Source organism: Cavia porcellus, unplaced genomic scaffold (genome assembly GCF_034190915.1).
Source record: "Cavia porcellus strain 051 isolate PalLab524CR breed Dunkin Hartley unplaced genomic scaffold, mCavPor4.1 scaffold_21, whole genome shotgun sequence".
Lineage (NCBI taxonomy): Eukaryota > Metazoa > Chordata > Mammalia > Rodentia > Caviidae > Cavia > Cavia porcellus.
In genome coordinates this window covers 47,328,359-47,353,289 of record NW_026947504.1, presented here as the reverse complement: position 1 = coordinate 47,353,289, position 24,931 = coordinate 47,328,359, and the positions used below count along the sequence as shown (strand labels likewise).

Genomic DNA, 24,931 nt, shown 5'->3' with positions numbered 1-24,931 from the left:
GAGAGGTTATCTGGTCTACGCCCAGTCAGATTCTATTGGTTGAAAGGCCGTGGGAAGCGGCCATAAGTAACCAATTGAAACACTCAACCGGCTCGTGAGGGCGGGAAGAGCACCGCAAGCTTCCTAAAAAGCCAATAGCGAATAGGGATGGTAAAGAGCTTCCTGATTTCGGGTGTCGGCGGAAGATGGAGGCCGCCAAGGGGAGTTGGTGTGTGTGTGAGCTGCTGAGGTGAGGAGCCGGTTGATTGGGCTCGCAAGCGTTATCTGTGCGGTAGTGATAGTTGCTCAGCAAGTAGAGCTAAAATCTACCGGGAATGGCCTGCATTGGCATGAATCTAGGTTGTTTTCTCAGGTAAATGAGCGATCTTTCTCTCCTTTTCGGGTTTCCTAGGTAGGTTGGGACAGACTAGGTCTTTGAGACCCAGATTACCTCATGGTTTTTCACCTGCCTCACTGCTGGCGTTTCCTTCCCCGTTTCTCTTAATTTTTCGTTGATTTATTTTTTGATGTAAACATAGTTACATAAGATATTGCTTTTATTTTTATTACGTGCGCAAGACATTATTTCTTGTCGAAAAGTTAGGAACTACGTAAATAAAACTCACCAGGAAACATACCATCTGCTGATAACCACTGTTAACATTTGGTGTAAAACCTGTCCTTTCTCCACCTTTGTTGTTGTGATATTGCTTTGTTTAAAATGCGTCGCCCTACGCTGATGAAACGAAGACCTAGCGAGTGATAACTAACTTTGGCACACGCGCTGCAGCCCTCTCTGTGATGACGTCACGAGTCCTATGAGTTGGTTTTTATGTGCTAAAACGTCAAGATGCAAATCTAATTGCAGTGTTGGCACTTTACGATAAGTAAGTAGGTTTGGGGTTGCAGTCTGGACCCTCAATCTCTGAAAGGTTTGCCATCAATAATGGCACAGTGTACCTGCTGTGTTCATTTAACACCCATACATTTCCTATGAAATTTATAATTCATACCATAGCTTTCTGAAAAGCAATATAAACATGACCTCACCAAAGTTAGTATTTGCCTATTTAAACATTGTTTCAAATATTCTGAATGAGAAAGTCTGTTTTCAGAGCCCCATGGTCTTCCCTCTCTTAAGGAATATCCCTAACTCATGCTTCATACATTATTCCTAAATGTTTCAACCCACTGTTGAATAGTTACCTTTCTAAAGCCTTCTATTTAAACACGGATAAACAATGTTACGTATTTTACTTATGTTTTTAAATTGTCAGATAATTTCGACGTGCAAGTACTGTAGAGTATTTAATAAATTTATAGGACCTGTGTGTCTTTAAAACTAGACTAACGGGACTAATTTAACTGTAATCATTAATGTGGCAATGTTTCTGATTTATGTTAAATACACACTGAATTTACTCATTTGATCACTATGTGGATGAAATGAAGACCTAGCAATCACATATTTGATCATTTACCCACTAAATCATTTGAAGGACTTGACACAAAAATCTTTAAATATGAGTCAGTTGCTTTTTAAATAAAACAGGCATTTGAAAGCTTGCCCTAGAAAAGCAAACTGCCCTACTGGTGTATAGTGTTTTCCTTTATTCATTCATATCTTCCAAATTTTAAATAAGTCTTTACCGCTTCCATCAAATTCTGTTCACTTTTTAAGATGGTGGTTTTCAAAGTGTGGTCCAGGGATTCATGCAAGTTCAGGATTCTTTCAGTGAATCTTCAAGATCAAAACTCTTATCTTAGCATTTGCCTTTTTCATTAAGTTGACATTTACACCGATGGTAGGAAAGTTGCGTGGATAATAGTTCCTTAGCACAGATGAAGGTAATGATGCCAAGCTGTCATTGTGTTTTTTGCCACCCTTCACTTACTAAAGCCAGTTTTAACCAAGAGTGTCTGTGATGTGTCAGGCTGAGGCAGAAGGATCGCCATAAGTTGAAGTCCAACCTGGACCACACAGCAAGGCCCTGTCCCAAAACAAAACAAAAATAAGTAAATAAATAAAAGTAAATGTGTGATAAAAGATACAAATTATTGCTTTTGTTAAATTTCAATTCTTGAGTACGTATTTCTTGTTAACAAAAGGATTTAAAGTGGACTCATTCCAATTACAGGGCCTGGGAAGAGTCCTGTATTGTTCTAACTGCTTCCCATTGGTTAAAGGATTTAAAGTGGACTCATTCCAGTTACAAGGTGAATACATACCTCTGTATACTCTGTATAACAGAATGGAAGAGGGTGTGGCTAACCCTCCATATGGCTGTCTGAAGGAAAGCCTCATATGATTGTCTCAGGTGCAGACTGAATTAGACATCATTTTTACTTGAAAGAACAACTGACAAACTTGAACTGTCAGGGTATTATATTATAAAATGAAGAGGTTAAAGATCTACTGAATCCTGGCTCAAATGGGTCTTTTACCTACCTCAGCCTCCTGAGTAGTTGAACTCCAGGGGCACGCCATCTCTCCTGGTTAGAATTTTGAAAATTAAAAAATTTGCTAAGTAGGGTGGTGTATAGCTGCAATGCTATTTACTTGGGAGGCTGAAACAGAAAGATCAAGGACTAAGCCGGGCATGGTGGCTCACATGTGTAATCCCAGCACTCGGGAGGCTGAGGCAGGAGGATCGTTGTGAGTTCAAGACCAGCCTAGGCTACAAAGTGAGCTTAAGACCAGCCTGAACTGCACAGCAAGACCCTGTCTCAAAAAGACAAAAAAAAAAGAAGGATCAAAGACTGAATACCAGCCTGGGTAACTTAGAGAAAAAAATATAATTATTTTCTTGGCAAGCTTACAAACTACAAAAATTCTCATTTCTACTAATATGTAAAGTGAATATTTTAAAGCTGCCTTTGGAGTTTTTTTTAAATGAGCATCAGATTAATTTTTCACCGTTTCTCTATTATTTCAGGTTCTTTTACTCATTATTCTTCCCTGGGCTAATTGTGTGTGGAATTTTATGTGTATATTTGGCCATTGCCCTTTGGGGAATCAGGCTGCTGCTACGGAAAAAGAAAAGGTCAATGTCAGCTAGCAAAAATGGGAAAAGTCAAACGGTGATAGCGTTCTTTCATCCATACTGCAATGCTGGTGGAGGAGGAGAAAGGGTTCTATGGTGTGCCTTGAGGACCCTGCAGAACAAGTATGTATGAATCCCTCCTAGTGAATTCGGTACCTTGTTGCCATAACAGAAAAAAATCATTACCGAGAAATTCATTTTTTCTTTTACATTATTCATAGCCAGACTGTTCTTTAATAAGAAAATATTTCTCTCATATGCCCACTTGCCTTATAAGATCTTACTGAATTTTAGACCTGATATGGTGTATTTCAGGTCTTCCAGAAGCTGACATGAGAGGATCATTTGAGCCTAGCAGGTCAAGACCAGGTTGGGCAGCATAATGAGACCTTTTTTCAAAGAAAGGTCTAGTTTTTAAAGTGTTTGCATTTCTCAGATAAAATCTGAGCACTGCTTTAGAATTATGATTCTGTATAAGGACACCTTTAGTGAATTTTGGTTCTTATGAGTACTTTATTAATATTTCATGACCACTTTTATACTAAAAATGTTAAAATAGTATTTTTTATTTTTGCAGTGCTAGGGATTGAATTCAGGGCCTCATGCATGTTAGGCAGGTACTCTACCACTGACTTATCCTGCTCTTAAAATAAAATGTTTGAGTATTTCCTAAAAATAAAAACTTCTCATTGATAAATTAGCATTTTTGTTGCTATCTTCTTGTATCTTAAATCCACAATGGAAGAAATAACAAAAAACCAGAAGACACAGAATCTTAGTCTGATCCAACTGCTATAACAAAATACCTTAGACTGGATAATTTATAAACAACAGAAGTTTATTCCTCATAATTCTGGAGGGTGAAAACTCAACATAGAATCAAAACCCCTGCAAATTTGGTGTCTGGTAAGGACTCACACTGCTTCATAGGTTGCTCCTTGCTGTATCCTCGTGAGACGGAAGGGGCAGATAGTTTCCAATGGGCTTCTTTTTATGACGGCACTAGGGTTCTAAGGGTACATGGCTTTGTTTGTAGGATAACATTTTAAACTTTGAACAGAGGAAAACTCAGGAAACAGGAGGTCAGTAAATGCAATGATGAAAAAGCAATAGAAAAAATTATTTTTCTAGATGGACATAATGGTGTGCACTTGTAATCCAGCACTTGGGAGACTGAGGCAGGAGGATTATAGTGAGTTCAAGTCCAGCCTGGGCTATATAGTAGGTTCAAGGCCAGCCTGCACTGTACAGCAAGACCCTGTCTCAAAAATCAAAACTAAATTTTCCTAGTGTAAAAATTAGTATCTTTATGATTGTGAAAAAATTATCTACAACTTTTGCTTAATTTTGACCTAAGATATCTGTAATTATATTCTGTTGTAGGTATCCTGAAGCAGTTTATGTTATTTACACTGGTGACATTAATGTTAATGGTCCACAGATACTAGAAGGTGCTTTCAGAAGATTTAACATCAGATTGATCCACCCGGTGCAGTTCGTTTTCCTAAGGAAGCGCTACCTTGTGGAAGATTCGTACTATCCTCGCTTCACACTGCTGGGCCAAAGCCTAGGATCCATTTTCCTTGGCTGGGAAGCACTGATGCAGTGTGTTCCTGATGTTTACATTGACTCGATGGGATATGCTTTCACACTGCCTCTGTTTAAGTACCTAGGGGGCTGCCGAGTTGGAAGCTATGTTCATTATCCCACTATCAGCACTGACATGCTGTCTGTAGTGAAGAATCAAACTGCTGCTTTTAATAACGCAAGCTTCATTACCAGGAATCCTTTTCTCAGCAAAGTGAAGCTCATCTACTACTATTTATTTGCTTCTATTTATGGACTTGTTGGTTCATGCAGTGATGTTGTCATGGTCAATTCTTCTTGGACCTTAAACCATATTCTCTCCCTGTGGAAGGTTGGGAATCGCACGAACATTGTTTATCCACCTTGTGATGTACAGACATTTCTGGACATTCCTTTACATGAGAAAAAGACGGTCCCAGGACATTTATTGGTTTCTGTTGGCCAGTTCAGACCTGAAAAGAATCATCCTTTGCAGATCAGAGCCTTTGCTAAATTGTTGAGCAGGAAGGTGCCTGAGTCACCTTCACTTAAACTTGTCCTCATTGGAGGTTGTCGTAACAAAGATGATGACCTTAGAGTAAACCAGCTGAGAAAACTGTGTGAGGACCTAAAAGTTCAAGATGATGTGGAATTTAAGATAAACATTCCATTTGATGAACTAAAGAAGTACTTGTCTGAAGCAACGATTGGTTTGCATACCATGTGGAATGAGCACTTTGGAATTGGTAAGTTTTTCTTCGAAATAATTTGTGGTGCTGCAAGACATACTGCTTTTGTTTTGTTTTGTTTTTATAAAACAATAATAGTCTAGAAGCCTGCATCAAGTCCTAATTCTCTTTCTGTAGTCCACCAAGTATCCTTTGCTCACTTGAGACACAGGGTCTTAGTTAATCATTACACCTAAGGATGAATCTCAGTGGTAGAGTACTTTCCTGGCATCTGTGAGGTCGTGTGTTCAATCCCCAGCTGCTCACAAAAAAGAAAAGAAAAATTTTTTTCTTGACCACTTACTATGAGCAGGTCATCATGTTGAGTTTTTTGTCGTTTTATAAGGATTATCTAATTTAACCCTCCAAAGGTATTCTTTGTTCCTTTTAGATACAGAAACTGAGGTACAGAGAGGTTTAGAAACTACTCAGCTTCAGTCAGTTGCACAGCAAGTGGAAGGACCTGGATTCTCTGACCCAGATCGCCACTGCTCCTACCTGCCATTTTTGCCGCTGGGCCCTGCCCTCATTGTACTGAGCATCCACTTGGAATCTCTAGATGAGGTTGGACAGAGCATTCTGTTGTGCATCAAAAGAGGCCTTCATCTCCAGATGGGCTTCTCATGCTTACTCTTTTAGTCTTTTGTTGGTTGTGCACTCAGTATTGGCCTCCTCTCATCTTTATTGCAAACCTTATTATAGATGCTCAACTTAAATCTTGCCCTTTAATGTTTCTTCTATTCATTGTAACACAGATTACTATCTCAACCGGGTATGGTGACTCACGCCTGTAATCCCAGCATTCAGGAGGCTGAGGCGGGAGGATTATTGCAAGTTTGAGACCAGCCTGGGCTACAAAGTAAGCTCAAGGCCAGCCTGAACTGCACAGTGAGACACTGTCTCAAAAAAGGGGGAAAAAAGCCAAATTGCTCTCCCTAGTCTGACCTTATACTTAACACACAGTTTAATATAAAATCAAGTACTACTTTTTGCCTAGTTTGGTTTAGCAGTATTTATCAAAGGCCTATTTTATGCCTCCTCTACAGTTTTTAGGAGAAAACAGAACAGTGCTAAAATTCAGCAGGCATTTGTTGACCCACCTTCTGCCGGGGGTTTGAACTCCTGTGCTTCCTTCCACTGATACTTCCCCCTGTGCCAGACACTCCGTGGGTGCTGGGACGATGACGGAGATGCTCTTCCCTTCAGAAGCTTCTAGGCCTTTGAGGGTCAGCAGTCAGTGACTCCATCGGCATTTGCTGTGCTGTGTGCCTGGTGCTTAGTGAGGAAACTTCAGAGAGACACGAAACAGTGGAGAAACACTGCACAGTTACGGGAGCAGGGAGCTGATGTTTTGATGTGCTGCATGACACGTGAGCCGAGGCCTGAACAGTAATTAAAAGTTGGCAGCCATGCGGGGTGCGTACCCAGCAGAGGGGACAGCACTGTGACGAGTGACAGCAGGGACATCAGCAGAAACTGGTTTGAGTGGCTGGGGCCCAGAGGTTGAAGGATCAGTGGAGGGGAGATCTGGACCAGGTCAAGCCGAGAGAAAGACAGAAGAAGTTTCAGTGTTGTGTTTGAGAGCGTTCTGTTTCCTAAGGTCCACCCTGGCTGCAGCATGGGAAGTAGAGAGAAGAGCAGGTGGGCAGACGTGGAAGGCCAGAAGCTGAGTCAGTCTGCCGCCGTGGTCAGTGGGATGCTGGTGCTCTGAACTTGGTAGCTAAGCATGCTTCAGACATGGCCCAAGGTAGTGCAGGACTGGGCGACGGCTGCATGTGTCCGGTGAGGAAGGGAGTGGAGGCACAAGGTCCACTGGGGCTTTGGTTTGAACAACCAGGCAGAAGGTTGGCTTTCACCAAGACAAGAAACCCAAAAGCAGGGGCAGTCAGAGGTGAAGTCTCAGTGCGTAGGCTTTGAGTTGACAGTGGGACACATGCGCACTTGTGTACCTAGTAGGTCATTGTCACTGTGTGGCACCGTTGATGAGAAGGACCTCATCTGGAAACAGGGATAAAGAGCAGTGCTTGCCCAGGAAGCGGAGCCTGCTGATGTGGGTGAAAGAAGAGAATGGAGGGCTAGGGAAATGTCCAGCCTGCAGTACTTTGGAGACCCTCGAAGACAGTGTTTTGGAAAAGGAAAAAAGCAATTCCCAACTGCCCAGATTGTAGGGAACATACGGAGGTCATTGGTGACCTGGTTCAAGCAAGTTTCAAGGGCAAAGAGAGATAGCAAAAGTCAGTTGAGCTGAGCTGAACAGTGCGTTAAGCGGGCAAGTGGCCTGGGTACCAGCCACACCGGGAATCTGTGACAGGGAGTGAAGGAGGAGAGCGCGGCGGGGCAGACCTGTAACTCGGGGAGGCCAGGTACGCGCGCCCTTCTTACCACTGGAGCCTGGCCTGACTTAAACGCTGATAGCAAGGGAGAGACAGCGGCTCACGGAGGAAAGAGGAGCAACTGATTCACCAGAGGCCTCCAAGAAAGTATGGAGGAGTACGCGCCTGGCTTACAGAGTCCGAGGCACTGAATGCCTCTCTGTGGGGTTTTACCACTGCTCAAGAAAAGGCAGGATTTTCCCAATGAATCCCATAGTAGTAAAACAAATAAAAATAAAAAAAATAAGAAAAAAAAGAAAAGGCATGATTTAACTTCTCTCCTGTATACCTAGGATGACGTCACCTCTGCACCGTCCTTCAGAGAATGGATGACTTAGTAAGTCATCTTCTGGAGGGCTTGATTCTCCCAAGAATACAGGTAGGAAAGGCCAGCAAGAGGACTTCTGTCCTCTCCTGCAGTCGTGTCACTCATCCCTGCTGTTGGGCAGAGCAGAAAGGCAGGCGGAAACAAGTACCAGCACCAGCTTTGCTAAGAGGATACACATTCTTCCTTGTTTCTGCTAATGTATGTAATTTGAACCCTTAAAATTTTGTGACTTCCTCTCCTTGTCAGTTTTAAATAAGAATCTAGTAGTCTTATTTTGAAGCTTTGGAAACTGAAGACTTAAAATCATTCTATTTGCATCCAGAAGCTAATTGAGCTACTTATAGGCTTACATATCTTTAAATTCCTCATGAGTCTCAAAAAATTGCAAAGGTTTCATCCTCATTCTCAGGAACACACTCAAAAGCATAAAGAACTGCATGAGTCTTTTCGTCCCTTTCTCAGGAGTGGTGGAGTGCATGGCAGCTGGCACAGTTATCCTCGCTCATAATTCGGGGGGCCCAAAGCTTGACATCGTCGTCCCTCATGAAGGAGAGGTGACTGGATTTCTGGCTGAGAGTGAAGAAGACTACGCTGAGGCCATGGCCCAGATTCTGTCCCTGTCGGCCGAGGAGAGACTGCACATCAGAAGACACGCCCGTGCATCTGTAAGCAGGTTCTCTGATCAGGAGTTTGAAGTGGCATTCCTGTTATCCGTGGAGAAGTTATTTGAGTAATGCTGTGTCTCGGTAAATGATTTTATACAAAATGAGTGGAGCTAAGAGTGTCACTCGGTGATACGACACACAGTTGGCATGTGCAGGGCCCAGTGTTCACTCCTAGCACCAAAAAATAATAAAATGACTAAACACTTGCATATGTAAATATTTTTCTAAACCCATTCCTTACTGCAACAAAAAGTGTGAGCAGTGTTCTCAGCAAACCTACGTAGACAAGGTATTCATTTCAAAAGTGGAAAAAGTCAAAATTACCTAGATAAAAAAGGTAATCTTCCATAGCTTATATTAAAAAAAAATTGAGGGGGGTACCGGGAATCAAACTCAGAACCTCACTTCTGCCAGGAATGCTAAAAAATATACAATGAAAGAAAAAATATATGATCTTTTTGTTTGTTTTTTATTTTTTTGAGACAGTGTTCCACTGTGTAGTCCAGGCTAGCCGTGAACTCTGTGTGGCCCAGGGTAGCCTTGAACTCATGGCAGTCCTCCTGCCTCAGCCTCCAAGGTGCTGGGATTACAGGCATGTGCCACCACACCGGGCCTATAATCTTGAACTTTAATACTATTTTTCAAATCACTTTAGGAAATAAAAGTTTAAGGTTTTTTATTTGTTTATGTTTTTGGAGGTTTGGTTTGTTTTTCAGTACAGGGCAGTTGAACGCAGGACTTCATATATGTTGGCTAAATACCACTGAGCTACAACCCCAGCTAAAAACTTCCTCTTAAAAAATAAATACTGGCAGAAAAATGGATGGCAGATAATTAAGTGGCACTTTAGAATTCTAACATTTTAAAAAACAAAATTCTGGGGGCTTTTTATTGTTGATTTTTGGTGCTGGGATCAAACACAGGGCTTTGTGCATGCTAGGCAAGTGTTACACCACTGAGCTGCATCCCCAGCCCCCAAAGTTTTCTGATACATTTAAATTCCACACCGAATGGTGAATTAGTCTTTTAAATGTGCCTCACGTTTTCCTTAAAAGAAAAAAGGAAACTTTAAGCAGGCTTATCTAATCATGTTTCCAGAGAGTCTAGTCAAGCGCCGGGACTGACTGACTGCTTCTGGGTTATATACACATGGTAAGCCCAGGGAATGGCTAGCAGTCTTTTCCATAAGTAGGTCATTGTGAAAATAGCTTTTTGTTTAGTGCATTCTGTTGTTTGTTTGCTCATTTGTTTTTGAGAGGTCTCACTGTGTAGTCATTCCAGCACATTTGAATAGGTCTTGCATCAGCCCCTAAGAGCTCCATGTCTCAAAGGCTAGAAACCAGCCTCAATTCATTCAGAAGAACAGCGAGATATGGAGCAGTGGTGGTGCCATGTGTGCAGATCAGTTCACGGAGTGCCTCTGATTAGCATCATGCATCGTAAGATGGCATGGTAGCAATTTGAAAAGAGCACTAGAGTGATGATTAGCATCCCTGGAGATCTCTGCTTCATCATTTATTGACAGCTGATCTTTGGACACTAAAGCTACTCCTTAATCTTTTTGAGTCCTAGATTTTCATTTGTAATCTAGAGATGTTAATACCATTGTGATACTGAAATGGGAAGTGTCAGAAATCACAGAAGTTACTTCCATGGAAGGTGACAACCTATAGTAAACCTTTCTGTAATCCTGCCTGTACCAGTGCATTACAGCTCTGGATTCTTGGTTCCAAGTCAGTAGCCAGGCATCAGTGCAAATTTAACTTCTATCCTGAATAACCAGCATGGAAAAGTAAATACCTGTGTGTGTACATTTGCCTGTAAGACCTCAGGCTGTTAGCAGTTGTTGCCTGCATAACTCCTAGCTTAGTGGTTGTCCCCACCCCAATTTACAGTCTGCTTCACCTTTGGAGGAGGAGTGTATGAGGGAGGTGTATGTATTACTCCTTTGCCGCCTTCTCAACTATTTATTGATCCAGCCGGCCTTATTTTCTACCTTACGTTGTTGATTTGTCAAGGCCCATATTCTGTCATCAGATCCAAAACAGTGAAACAGACAGATGTGACCTAGCAGTGTGGCTTTGTGTCAGAGATCATTCCGTTTACAAAGAAAGACTGAAAATGCAAACCAGAAGAAACCCTACAAATTCTCTAGCCTAATTTTATCTTATTTTCTGTTTTACAGACAAGAACAATTTAAATCTAAAGAACTTTTTAAACTGCTTTGGTATCTGTAATGACAGAGTCAGGATTAGAGGCTTTTTTTACTCCTAGCCAAGTGCTTTTTCTCATTCTATAGCTAGTCTTTGAGGTGAGATTGATGGTATTGCCTGCTCAGTGTACCTGTCTACACAAAGAAAATTATGGGACTAGAGATAAGGACATTAAAAGAACAAAAGTAGAAGATGTAAAGAAGGAAGGGAGAATTCTGGAATTCCTTAACACATTCTTAGCTATTTCTTCAAATGAATTTCATGTGTCACACACACATTATGAAATGTGATTTGCTTATATGCCCATCTGCAGTGTCGCTAATGTGCTATTGGCTTATTTATTTCTTCTCTAAATGACTGATACTGTGAAAGTGTCAGAGCAGTACGTCAGCCACTGTGTGTCTGAAGAACCTCTGAGGAGTTGTTGAATTCCTCCAAGACTGGTTTTGAGTCAAGAATACTGTGCTTTGAACCCACAGAAGTGGGGGTTCACATTCTTTTTAATATATTTTGAATTTTTGAGACAGGGTCTCGCTGTGCAGTTCAGGCTGGCCTTGAACTCACTGTGTAACCCAGGCTGGCCTCAAACTCACAGTGATCCTCCTGCCTCAGCCTCCCGAGAGCTGAGATCATAGTCATGCACCATCATGCCCAACTGGGTTCCCATTCTTATTTCCGGTTTTGCACTATAAAGTATATGTTACATAGTCTTTGTATAATAATCTATTTGTATATTAATGTAATTTAGATCTAATAGGCATCTAATCTGTTGGTATCTAAATATGATTTAAGTGATTTTCCGTCATCTTGGATGTGTTTCCCCATGTGTGTTTTGTACCCTTCATGTAGTCTCCCAGTGTATTAGTATTGTTCCACATACCAAGAAATTTTTTTAAAAAGAAATAAAGAAAAATAAAACTCTCTTGCCTGTGTTACCTAAGAATTGGTTGTTAGGTTTATATTAATAAATATTTTAGCCATATGGTAAATTACAGATATGCACATGCTTGCTTTTGTTTGATGCTGGGGATTGAACCCAAGACATCGTGCATTAGTATGTGCTCTGCTAGTGAGTTATACCCCAGCCCCAGATACCTTATTTTAATCATTTCAACTTTTAATTGTAAATAGGCAAAAGTGTAGGCTAAAGATAGTGTAATGAGTTTCAGAATGCTTGTGTCTATTATATAAATGCTCCCTAGGCACCAAGACTGGTATAAATAAGTGAGATTGTCTGCTAAAACTGTTTGTCAGTGGTTAGGACAGAAGAGTCACTTGGGTCAGATTATTACACAGGAAATTACGCAGTTGGTGCCTGTAAGGTACCCTGTCTCACCAGCCACTCCTCGGCTCTCTCCCCACCTTAAATCTGAGGTCACCTTGGCTTTGAAGAAAGATCAGTGCTGATATTCTGGTACTGTGTGCTCACTTGGGCTACATGTAAATGTTACAGAACACTGAGAAGGGAAGTTGAAGGGTTGGTGCACTCACTGGTACCATGTAAGGGATGAGCGGTCTGATAGTTGTCGTATGTAGGCAGCAAAATGCTAATTTTTCTAGTAAAACATCCTAAAGTTAGGCTTGGTGGCACATGGCTATAATTCTAGCACTACGTTATCTGAAGAAAGAGAGAGAGAAAGAGAAGGGAGGGAGGGAAGGAGGAAAGAAAAAAGAAAAGGAGAAAAACCTGAAAGCACAGGCATGCAGGTCTCATCAGGCAGCTTCAATTTGAGCCAAGCCTAAACCTAACCAAGGTCATCACCTGCCCCTCAGCATGATTTAAGTAACATGTATAAATTAGTTGAGGTGGATTAGGGCCTAAAATGTGTTGGAAAACCTTACAGATAAATGCATTTATCACAGTGGATACTTCTAGTTAACAGAAGTCTGAAATAGATTTTTAAGACAAAAGATGTTAATGGATGAGTTGTTTTTTCTAAACTAAAACCGCAGAATTCTGGCTTAATTGCAGTGTTAGCGCTGTGTGATAAATGAGTGGGTTCTGAGTTATAGCTTGGGCATTCTTCTCTCAAAGGTTTGCCATCATTATTAGGCTAAAATCAAGGCATAGGCAGGGCTGTGCTCCTGGAGGATCTAGAGGACAGTCCATTTTCTTGCTTTCCCCAGACTCTGGCCTCTGCTTGGATTCCTTGGCTTGTGGCCCCTCTGTCCACCTTCAAAGACAGCAACATGAGGCGGAGTCCTTTGCAGGCTGCCTTCCCTTTGGTTTTCTCCTTTGCCACCCTCTTCTGCTGTGTGACTTACTAATCTACGTGGGTCACCGAACCCGACCTCCATATTTTAAGGTCAGTCAGTGCACAAACTTAATTCCGTATGCAACTTAAACTTCCGATGGCCAGGTGACGATATATTCACAAATTCTAGGGATCAGGACATGACATGTTCAAAGGATATTCAGCTGCATTGTTCTGCCTTCCACATATATTATGGGAGGAACTTACTAGAAATTTCAAAGTAAAAATATACATTCAAAAGCATACTCTCTTAGCTAAATTGAAAGAAGACTCAGTAAATCCTTAGAATTACAGGAAAACCCTTATAAATAAGAGGTGTGCTTGAAAAGATACAGTGTATGTTTGTTTAAAAAAATTTACTACAGTAAATATTTTCTCACTTCAAACAGTTTTTTATCTCTGGTTTTTAAATTTGTAACGTGAGCCAGGGATTGATCCCTGGCCAGGGATCTGTCCATGGTACCAAAAAATAGATTAAATAAATAATAGAATAAATTGGTACATGTTTGAAATACATAATGCATACATACACCATGAGCAGTCAGTACGTGTACATACTGAATATTCATCCATTTTCTCCCCATTCTGTCTCCCTCCATCTCTAGATCCCCTTCCCATCTGCAAGGCTCTGCCTCCTTGTTTCCTGTCATCTTTTGTTTAGTTCATTGAAATATGCATAGTCTGGATTCCTCATGTAACAGAAACTGCAATATTTAAGCTTGTGTGTCTGACTTACTTTGATTAACATCCATTTTCCTACAAAGGACTCAAATCTGCCCTTTATGGCAGTATAATACTCCACTGTGTATGAATACCACACTGTCCTTATCCATTCATCTGCTGATGTACATAAAGGCTGCTTGCAGGATTTCCCTATTCTAAGATGTGCTGCTGTAAACACAGGTATGCATCTGTATCACTGTATTATGATGCCTTCAACTCTTTTCAAACACACCTATCCCAGCCTTTCTGAAGCTGTCCGCATCCACGAATGTCTTCAGTTGCATTGACATGGCTGCCTTGGTGTCCTGAACAAATTCAAAACATTCCCCTTATGGCTGCAGCCACCCCATGGGGAGAACCACCAGCAGCTCCGGAGATCCAGGCCATGTTGGGACTTAGGGCGCTGGGAAACCAAGCAACCAGCCCGCCTCCCTGCTGAGTGGTAGGGAGCCTGCTGGCGCACAGGCTGAGAATCAAGCATCCCACCTCCCCCCGCCCCCGTTAGCAAATGGGAGCCAGAGATCTGAGCATCTCTAGGGAGGCTGACCATATGCAATATACCAAATGAGGATTTCCTTCTACCATCCCTTTGAAGGCAAATATTTTTAACACTACTTTGCTTTATTCTGATTAATAGTATTGCTCTATTTAAATACTCTGTTTTGACAAGTTCTATAATGTTCTGTATTTCATGTTATTTTGCTCTACCTGATTAAAAGAGCAACTATTGTGAAGATAATGAGACATACGGTGGTACCTATTACTGTTATCCCAGTAACCTGCTGTGAAGTTCTATACCAATTTCACTACACTGTCTAAATAGCTTTGTTCTGTCTTGTTCTGTTGTATTTTACTACCTTCAAAATAATAAAAAAAAAATTTTAAACATTCCCCTTACGTGGTTACTTCGACCTTGGCAAAGAGCATCCAGTTGCATGGTATGGCTCTGGTGAGGAAGTGGATATGGGCACACTCCATAGGATGTGTCTGATGTGCTCCGGTGGATGGCAGTTGGCGGCGGCAGCCACCATGTGTTTGTAATCACATGTTATAAAAGACCTTTATGAAAAAGTACTTTCAGAACTGCTTCAGAAAGTCAGGAATGACGGGATGTAGGGGGGAGAGGGGGAGACAAAGTGCAGGATCAATGGCAATGTGTCTTTTACTGTAATCTTTAAAAGTTTAAACATTTCTATTTTTCAATCTCCCCTTGTACATTGCTTTTGTTGTGTAGCCAGATGCTGTAAGTCAATATACAGTATGCTGACTTGTTAAGAAATAGTACATTTACCTCTAGCACCACAAAAAGACACACTAACCACAGTTGTATATTTTATTAGTGCCTGTCTGCAGCACACAGTGTTTCCATGCGTTGGTGGAGCTGGAATGTGTCCAGAACACACCCTGGCTCCCTCCTTCAGCCCTCTCCCCTCCCCCACCCCATCCCATCTCTTCTCGTTTGAGAAAGGTTGGTCTCCATGCTTCTTAGTATTTTTTATTTTGCTCTTTATTTATAACTTGGGTTTCTCCTATAAGCGGAAGCATGCAGCATTTAGGCTTGTGTGTCTGATTTATGTCACTGAGCATTATGATCCCACGTGCATCCCTTTTTCTACAGATGACTCAGCCTTCTCTTTCTTTACGGCAGACTAGGTTGCTGATGTTCTTTGGTCCTCATCAGTAACACAGATTTGGTCACCGGATGGACTAGAATCAGCATCTAGACCTTCACTTAATTCATCAGATTTTGTTTTGCTTAATCTTTGTCCTCATCCTTACAGATACTAGAAATTTCTTCCATTTTTCCTCCTTTGGAAGTAGTGAGTTTTTCAAGAGAATCTACTATTTCACTTCTCAACTCATCTTCAGATTCTTCAAAATTTCTTAGATTATAAGTAGTACAGATCAGAGTTATGAGCGCACCAAATGAAGACCACTTTTCCTTTTTATTCTCCACGCCCACTTTTGAGGGGGGTGGAGCGGTCACACAAGGTGGGAGTACAGTGCACTGACTCAGGTTTTTGTGCTGATTCTGGTACAGAGAAATCCGAGGCTCTGCCAGTCATAGAACAGGACAGCATATACAGTTATGTACGGTACCCAACTGGACAGTAACAGTCTGTGCTTCTGGTTTGTACATTTACTGTACTACACTTTGCCATTATTTTTGCATGTGTTGCTACTTCTAACAAAGTTTACTGTAAGCTGGGTGTGGTGGTGCACCGTAGCACTTTGGGAGGCTAAAGCAGGAGGACTGTATGTTCAAACACATCCTAGGAAACTTAGAACTTATCTCAAAGTTTAAAAAAAAAATTCAGGGCTGGGGATATAGCTCAATGGCACAGTGCCTACCTGAAAAGCATGAGGTCCTGAGTTCGAGACCAGACACCAAAAAAAAAGAAATAAAAAGACTTTAAAGGACTGGGGATGTAGGTCAGTGCAAAGGCCCTGGGTACAATCCCAGTAGCATCACAAAATTTACTGGAAAGCAGTATATCATGTCACTACACCAGCAGGGGCCACATACATGTTGTATTTCCTGCACCTCTTGACTGCTGTAAGAGGCCACATGAAGTGACTGGCCCACACTATTGAGGCCTGTGAACTGTCACTCGGACTCCATGATGAGGTCACCTAACAGTGCATTTCTCAGTTTGTCCCACACTGAGGGACACATGACTATACATAACTAGAAGAACCAGGATATGAAACTGTGTCTAAGAGTGCAAAGTTGATATTTTAAAACGAGAAAGCTCAGGAGACACAAAAATAAGCTCAAAGACCTCCAAAATTTAAGCAGCGCGTGAAGGAGATCATGACAGAGAATGTGCAGACACAGAGGCCAAGGGAGGGGCTGGATGAGAGGACACTGGGAGTGATGACCTGCCGTGGCACTTTAAGTGACAAAGAGCTTTGCGAGAATTGGCGGGTGCCCGCCTACGGTGCCATGAGAAGGTAAGAGAGCTCGGCCTCTGAGCTGGGCTCCTCTTCAGGGAGCCAGGCTCTGACAGTGACTGTGTTATCCAGGCAACACCTGCGCGACGGCTTTTGGTTTTTTAAGATGAGAGGAAAATGAGGGACATGTGGAGCATCCCTGACGGAAATCTGAGCTCCTTCGGGTCCCAAGCATCCAGATAAGGCTGTCACGGGAAGAGAGACACTCAGATACAGGAGAGAGGTGGAACAACTCACAGGAACAAGGCAATGGAAGGAAGCGTGGGAGATGCAAGGGACCCATGGAAAGATGGGCTTCTGCCCAGTGGAGAGACTTCAGAAGGGGAAGACGAGAAGAAAGGACGGCGCGGGGCTCGCGTGAACATGGAGAGGTTATGCAGGGGAGCTGGAACTGAGCGACTCCATAGTGAGCCACACGCAGTCTCTGTGGAGCAGAAGCACAGGCAGGTGGTGAAATCAGGTGGACAAGAGTAGACGTGCAAGGAGGAGGGCGTGCAAGTGTGCACTCAGGGAAAACGGCTGACACAGCATCGCAAGGCAGCACAGGACCCCAGAAACCAGAGGCCATGAATTTGGGGTGGACAAGTCTGAGTTCAGCTCGCATTTCTGCAGTTGTCCTGAGGGAAATGTGTCGCACAAGATCTTGCCTTGATCTGGGTGAACAGGGAGGAATTCGTTTTCAGTGTTGCTACTTAATATTTTATTTCCCGTACAGATGACTCATGATATTTAATAACTGTACAGAGTTAGGCTGGAGGGCAGCCCTGGCCTGGCATGTACATGACCCTGGGTCAATTTCCAACACTTCAAAAATAAAATGGAAATTGTAACGTTCACAGTTTTTTAGTTCCTTTGCAATTTGCATTTCCCTTATTTTTTTGTTTTTATGCATACATTGGACCTCTTCCTCCTCTTTCACATTTTCCAGTACTTTTTTCTCAAATCTTCTAGTTACTAGTTTCCTAACTATTCTGGTTTGTTTTTAGTTTTGTGATTTGTTGTTGTTGTTTTGGATTTTGCTTTTTCCTGTTGTTGTTACTGGAGCTGGAACTCAGGGCCTTCACACTGAGCTCCTCCCAGCCCCTTTGTTGTTTGGAGACAGGATCTCACTCGGTCACTAAGTTGCCTAAACCAGGCTTGAACTTGCAATCCTCCTGCCTCAGCCTCCTAAATACTAGGATTACAGGCCGCATTCTATCAGCAGATTTTTCCAGCTTCTGAAAGTTTTAGTTAATTGTAAAAATCTTTGCTGAGGTCTGAATGTTTGTGTTACCTGCAAATCAAAACCCTGATATTAATGGCAAATGTATTCAGAGTTGGAGCTTCAGAGTAACTAGGTCAAGAAGGAAAAGCCTTGACGGTGAGCCCTGATCACCGTTAGAAAAACAGCCTGTTTACCCTTCTACCATGTGAGGCACAACTAGAAGGTGCAGCCTGCGAACCCTAAAACTCCCCACCGCCAGACATGCCCAACACCTACACGGCTGACACCATGAACTTGATGTTACTGCCCACACAGCTATATGTAGACTTCTGCTTATAAGTTACCTGGTCTGTGGAGGCTGTTACAGCAGCCCAGACACACAAGATCACTTTTCTACTCTGCTGAGGCACTGCTTTTCTTTTTCTTGGGTGGAGGGGTGCAGGAGATTGGAGTCCCAGGTGTTCAAGTATGCTAAGCAGGTGCTGAGCTAAATCCTAGGCCCTTCATTATTTTAATTAAATAATTTTAACTGTATGATATTATAATCTTCCAAAGGTAATATACTGTCTAAAGTTCTTCCTCGTCTAATTCAGCTGTGTTGTGTTACTGTCTCCCACAATAGATTCTGTGCTTTGGGAGGCTGATTGGTTTGTTGGTTTGTTTTTGAGACAACAGTCTTGATATTTTGCTCAGATTGGCCTTAAACCTGACATTCTCCCACCTAAATGTCCCTGAGTACATACTTGGAATTACAGGGATGTATCATCATGCCCAGCTGTGTTTTTTATTTCTGAGAAAGAGGCTTGTCTGACTATATTTGTTTGTGTGTTTGTTGATAATTGCTAATCACCCAGGCTGGGTTTGAACTTGAGATCCTCCTGCCTCGGCCTCCCACAGTGCCGAGGTTACAGGTGTGTGCCAGCATGGCCAGTTGAATTATGTTTTTAAATTTTCAATTGTAAGCTCATGTTTAGCTGAAAAATAACAAGGTTTATAGCCCCAGAATGTTTTATATTTACTTCTTCTAGAGCTCCTAGTAGTGTTACTATCACTTAATGTTAATTTTAATACTAATTTATTGGTACAGATGTTTTCAGACCATATGAGTATTGTAATTCCAGTTCCAAATGCAACTGAAGTACAGTCCATGGCTACAAACCTTCATTGAGAACTTTTCCTCCCCTTTTTCCTGCCTCAAAACAGACAAGCTTCATTACTGAGGTTTTCCTAGATCACCCTGCATCCAGCTAGCAAAAATGAAGGGGCCAGTGGCGAAGACAGGGATCCTCCAGGTGTGTGGGAAGTGCACAGGGAAAGGGAGAGAAGGAAGGAAAGCAAGGAAACTCCAGGACAAAGCAAACTCATGAATAATCCTACGGTAAGAGGGATAGACACAATTTTATTTCATTTTTAAGGTGGGGGATTGAGCCCAGGCTCTTGTACATGCTTGGCAAGCTTTAACACTGAGCTATATTCCCACCTCCCAACTTTTCTAAAAAATTCAATGAATCTGGGTGTGGTGATGCACACCTAGTAATACCAGCACTTGGGAGACTGAGGCAGGAGGATCGCCACATACTGGGCTACATACTGAGTTCAAGACCAGCCTGAACTGCACAGTGAAACTCGGTCTCAAAAATTCAAAACTAAAACGACAATGAATTGAGGATTTTAATGAATTCTCTTAAAGTTAATATGCTCAAGAGGATAAATCAATGCATAGCATCCATTTAAAAAATATTGAGGGGGCTGGAGTGTGGCTCAGTGGTGTAACAGTTGCCTAGTATGAACAAGTTTTATTCTCAGTACTGCCAAAAGTATTTTTGTTAATATGAAACAATTACACATTAGTAAAACTACAAGATAAAAAGAATGTATGAATATAAGGAAAACAATTATCTTGGACATAAAATATGCAGTCATTTACATTTAAAACTCAGTGGATAATATCCAGATAGGGTTAGAAACAGTGTGCAAGAATTCACCTGTAGCATGCACAAGACCCCAGGTTCGATGCAGGAGGAAAAGAACAGAGGGAAGGGGAGAGGGAGAGAAAAGCGGAGGGGAAGAAATTACCAACAATAATTCAAAAGAAAAATGTCTGGCGATATATTTACAGGACTTCAATCCCAGCTACCAGAGAGGCTGAGGCAGGAAAATCACTTGAGCCCAGCAGGTCAGTTCCAGTCCAGGCAACATAACAAGACCCTGCCTCAAGATAAAACAAAACCTGAACAGATGGAGAGCCGTGTTTGTGATTCCTGACCACCATCAGTGACTGAATGGATGAAGAAAACGAGGTCTGTACATTCCAGAGAGTACTGCTGAGCCTTGAAACATCTGTGGTGACCTGGCTGGGTCTAGAGGACACCGCAGCTCAGAGCTGGGCACTGAGAGATGCTGCTCCTTACATGTGGACTCTAGCGCTATACAAACATGGTGGCTCCCCGGGCTGAGGGCGCAAGCCCGGAACCTGGGAGACACCGCAGCCGGCCTGAGACTGCAGTTAGACAGAGGAACAGGCTCCAGGGGTGATCAGAGATCCCTGGGTCAGGGCAACATGGTCGCTATAGTTAATGGCAATAGATTATGTAGTGTACTTGAAACTTGCTAAAAGATCAGAGTTTTCATGTTCTCGCCATAAATAAAGTATGAGGTTATACATAAATTAATCAGCTTGATTTAGTCATTACACAGTGGATATGAATTTCTAAGCATGTTGTACACCATGAATATCCACAAATTTTGTCAACTAAAAATAAATATTTTAAAGAATCATCAGCACAGCAGGTGTGAGGTACACACCTGTAAGCCCAGCATCCTGGGAGGCTGAGGCAGAAAGATTGCAAGTTCAAGCCCAGATCGTGCAATGTGGCAAGATCACGTCTCAAAATAAAAAATTTTTAAAAGGCTGAGGATTTGGCTTAGCTCAGTGGGAAGGCTCTGGGTTCGATTCCCAGCAGAAACACAAAAGGATTCATAAAGATGTCAGTTTCCATTGCTTAACAACAAGTGTAATATCATTGCCATCAAAATCCCAACAAAGTTTCTCACACTTTGAAAGCAAGTATGTACTATGCTGAGTAAAACACAGTAACAGCTAAGATCATTTGAAAGAAATGGTAGGATTACTAGAAGCTGTAGGGTCCAGACATCAAGTGACGTGATAGTGCTGACAGGTATTAAGGCAACATTGGGTGGTGTTACGGTGCACACCTGCAATCCCAGCACCCTGGGGGCTCAGGCAGAAGAATCATGAGCTCAAGGCACCCTGGACTACATAGCAAGACCTTGTCCAAAAAAAGAAAAAGAACCTTCCACAGGGAGAACCAGCAGCAGCTCCTGAGATCTGCGCCATGCTCCTGAGATCTGCGCCATGTTGGAACTTAGGACGCCGTGAAACCAAACAATCAGCCTGTCTCCCTGCTAAGCAATAGTGAACCTACTGATGCACAGCCTAGAGTCAAACATCCCATTACCCCTACCCTCCCTCTTCTGTCCCCCCATTAGCAAATGGGAACCAGAAATCTGAGCGTCTCCTGGGAGGTTGACCATAGCAAATAAGGGGGACTTCCTTCTACCATTTCTTTGAAGGCAAATATTTTTATTACTGTTTTGCTCTTTTCCGATTAATGGTACTGCTCTATTCAATATTCTGTTTTGATAAATTCTATAGTGTTCTATATTTCATCTCATTTGGACATATATGATTGAAAGAACAACTATTATAAAAATAACAAAATATACTGTGATACCTATTACTGTTATCCCGGTAACCTGCTGTGAAGTTCTGTACCAATTTCACTGTACGATCATAGTTGGCTTGATTCTGTCTTGTTCTGTTGTATACTTTCAAAATAAAATTTTAAAAAAAAGAAAAAGATAAAGATAAAAGGAAGGAAAAAGGGGAAAGGAAGGAAAGAAGGATTATCAAAGCAAATGTAAAAAATAATGGCTCCAGAGAAAATAGCCTTAAACAAACCCATGCATACAGTAAAACTTGACCTCCTAAGCTGGGTATAATGGCACACAATTAGGGTCCCAACTACTCAGGTGGCTGAGGCAGGAGGATCACCTGAGTCAGGAGTTCCGGGCCAGCCTGGCAACATGGTGAGACTCTGTCCCTTAAAAAGGAGAAAAGAAACTTTGGTCTCCAAACTTTGGTGTCCTCCCTGTTGGCTATCTTCTGTTTCATCCAGAGCATTTTCTCTGTTTTTACCTATGTTGAATGGAAGCACACGCACATGACCTACTCACGTGTCATCGTCAGACGCTGGCTCCAGCAGTTCCTTGATCTTCAATGCAAGAAGCCATTTCCACCTTCCCCACTTCTCCCTGAAGAAGCCACTGCTTTGCTGTTCCTAGTGTTACAGAAACGACAGCGAGAGTGAAGCAGCCCCGCCTAACCCTTGATGCCAGTAAGTACCAAGAATCCTGTAGTCAGTGCCAACCATGATGGAAAAGCCTAACCATCTGCACTGACACAGATAAGACAGGGACAACAGGAGACCCCCAAGTATTCAGGGCCATGCTGAATGCAATAGGCTGTGCCCCCACTTGTGGGGTACATGCTTTAATTGGATAGAAAATTTAAGAAAAGTGTATGTGTGAGAACTTATGAACTGCCAAAGTAGACCACCCTTGTTCTCCCGAGTCTATAAACTGAATGTCCAGTTTATAGTTAGGCTCAATCATTAATGTCTACAGAGCAAACCCAAAGCTACTGCATAGGCACACACACATATTTTTTTTTTCTTGTTCTTTAAAATGTATTTTTTTCTGGAGCTGAAAGGCTGAGCTCAGTGTGCAATCCCTAGCACCACACATACACAAGTGTATATTTCTCTTAGGAAATGGATTTGAGTAACGATAATAAAGATTTCATTTCTTTAGAGCAACGCAGCACCTCCTAAGAGGGATTAAGGACGTGTCATTGATATCTAGCAGGACTCACTGCCCCAAGCACACAGAAACCACTACTATGGCATCAGGTTTCTGGAAAAGGCTTTACTGGGTGCTCAGTGGGACAGGAGGCCAGGGGCTACAAGCTCAAGTCTGCCTGCTCCCACGCAGGTCACTTCTTTGGTGGGGTGGCGGGGTGGCGGGGTGGGGGTGGGGGAGGTGTTACATTCTGCACAGGAGATCGTGAACTTGTGATGTCACTGAGTGGATGACCTGGCCGCTCCTCAAGTTCTTATTGAAAATTTCGTCCCAAACCATACAAATCATGAATGAAGACCTGAAGGCTTTTCCTGGATGATAAGGGATTTATATCTAGTGTGTCCAAGCCTTACCTAATTTTACCATGCCAAAATATGGTGTGTTGGTATACTGATTATTTGAGACTTATGTCACTTGAGGAACTGTAACTTCAGAAAGGGAAATCTGGCCTGTTTTCTTAGTACAGTAAAACCAGGGATTAAGAGTCACCTGTTTACTGAGGGTCCTACAAGACAAACGCTTCCAATCAATTTTAACTTGATAAACCAGTGATGTCATGCAGTGTGTTTTGTGATGCCAAATGTCACATGATCACAACTGAGCCAATGGTCCTCTCACTGCGGGATTGAGGGCGATCATCTCCCAACAGCAAGAGGTATGGAGGTGATCTCCACTGCAGAGGAGGAGGAAAAGGCGGAGTGGGCCCTTATTTTAAATGAGAGAAAATATGGGAATGGTGCAAGATTTTGTAGAAAAAAAGAAAGAAAGAAAGAAAAGCACCATCTAAATAAGGCTGTAGCAGGGTGAGGGATGAATCTGCTGAGTGACAATGCAATGTCACGTTTCCACAAATCCTCAAAAGGAGGCAACAGCAAAAGTGTCACTGAATAGGTTCCTTGTTAAAGCTGCACAAAAAGAAAACGATTTCACTGAGCCAAGAGCAGCGATTCTGTTAGTGACAGTGAATCCGCCTCTCTCTGGTCTTCCTCACTCCAGTAATAATGGTCTTCAAAGGAAGTGAAGGTTAATTTTTTTCTTTATATTTTTTATTTTGTTACTACTTTGTATTATATCACAGTATCGTAATCGTTTTTACACAAATATTTTTGTTGTAGAACAAATTGTCTGATTTTCCATTCTGTATTATGGGGAAGTTTGCTTGGATACACAAGTAATTTGGGTTACAAGCATGTTTCCAGAATAAATTACGCTGTAAACCAAGATTTTACTATATACTGTGTATTCCACTGAGTCGTTTTCAGAAATAAACGGACCGTCTGACTCTCTCAGGGAGAGCTAAGTAGCTCAGTGGCTAGATCATGACCTACAAGTCATTAGTGCTTCTCAGCAGTTTTCAATTGATTAAATCATAGAAAATGATGCCACTGACTTCGGAAGTTCCTGTCATTTGTTAGTGGCATTTGGAACAGGTAGAGACAAAGCAAACCAGATTCTGAGAAGCTTAGACACTTCCCAGGTCTCTCTCCAGGCTGAAGGTGTTGCTACCCCTTTTCTGCATCACAAATCTTTAACACAATTCCTCAGAAGACTGAGGATTATGGGTGTGTTAAAAATAAAACTACAGAACTATACCCAGGTATGGTGGCACATCCTGTAATCTCAGCGCTCAGGAGGCTGAGGCAGGAAGATCACCATGAGGTCAAGGCCAGCCTGGACTACATAGTGAGACCCTGTCTCAAAAACGACAACAACAAAAACCCACTACATACCAAGATCTTCTTCACTGGCAGAGAAAGAGCTACTTGTTAGATGTGCTGCCATCAAAACACTCAATTTCCTGGCGCCTCGTGCTGACACTGCTTCCTACTTTCTTGAACATCTTCCATCACAATAACTTGGCCTGCAGAGGAAACTGTGTCACCAAAGAAGAATGCTTCTGCGTTTGAGTTTTCATAAAATCCAGAGTGTTAATCTGTTGGAGATCATTCCACGTCTAA

The 24,931-nt window shown here is 42.1% G+C and overlaps 1 protein-coding gene and 1 long non-coding RNA gene across 7 annotated transcripts; one reads left to right on the top strand and one right to left on the bottom strand.

The window, feature by feature from the left end:
- Positions 1-13: 13 nt before the first annotated feature.
- Positions 14-24,257, top strand: Alg11 (ALG11 alpha-1,2-mannosyltransferase). 6 transcript variants are annotated; one of them, XR_010041790.1, is made up of 6 exons: positions 14-229; positions 2,916-3,146; positions 4,407-5,335; positions 19,236-19,410; positions 20,152-20,332; positions 22,268-24,257. XR_010041790.1 is itself a non-coding variant. In XM_013141248.3 (5 exons), exons 3-5 carry the CDS (start codon positions 3,028-3,030, stop codon positions 8,749-8,751), a joined length of 1,320 nt encoding a protein of 439 aa, XP_012996702.2. In that variant the 5' UTR covers positions 167-352; positions 2,118-2,196; positions 2,916-3,027; the 3' UTR covers positions 8,752-11,817. The 6 variants fall into 6 exon arrangements, 4 of the variants coding, with proteins under 4 accessions (XP_003477491.2, XP_005007108.2, XP_012996702.2 ...); XR_010041789.1 differs by having other exon boundaries at positions 20,152-24,257; XM_013141248.3 differs by lacking the exons at positions 19,236-19,410; positions 20,152-20,332; positions 22,268-24,257 and adding exons at positions 2,118-2,196; positions 8,480-11,817 and having other exon boundaries at positions 167-352.
- Positions 1,576-24,931, bottom strand: LOC134471982 (uncharacterized). Its single transcript, XR_010041791.1, has 3 exons — positions 24,704-24,931; positions 22,290-22,393; positions 1,576-1,970 (listed from the first exon to the last, which is right to left on the bottom strand). It is a non-coding gene; the product is annotated as an uncharacterized LOC134471982 (long non-coding RNA).

Coding starts and splice junctions, on each gene's coding strand:
- Alg11 (XM_003477443.5), top strand. CDS start 186: ATGGAGGCCGCCAAGGGGAGTTGGTGTGTGTGTGAGCTGCTGAG. Junction 230..2,915: donor TGTGTGTGTGAGCTGCTGAG/GTGAGGAGCCGG, acceptor CTATTATTTCAG/GTTCTTTTACTCATTATTCT. Junction 5,336..8,479: donor GAATGAGCACTTTGGAATTG/GTAAGTTTTTCT, acceptor TCCCTTTCTCAG/GAGTGGTGGAGTGCATGGCA.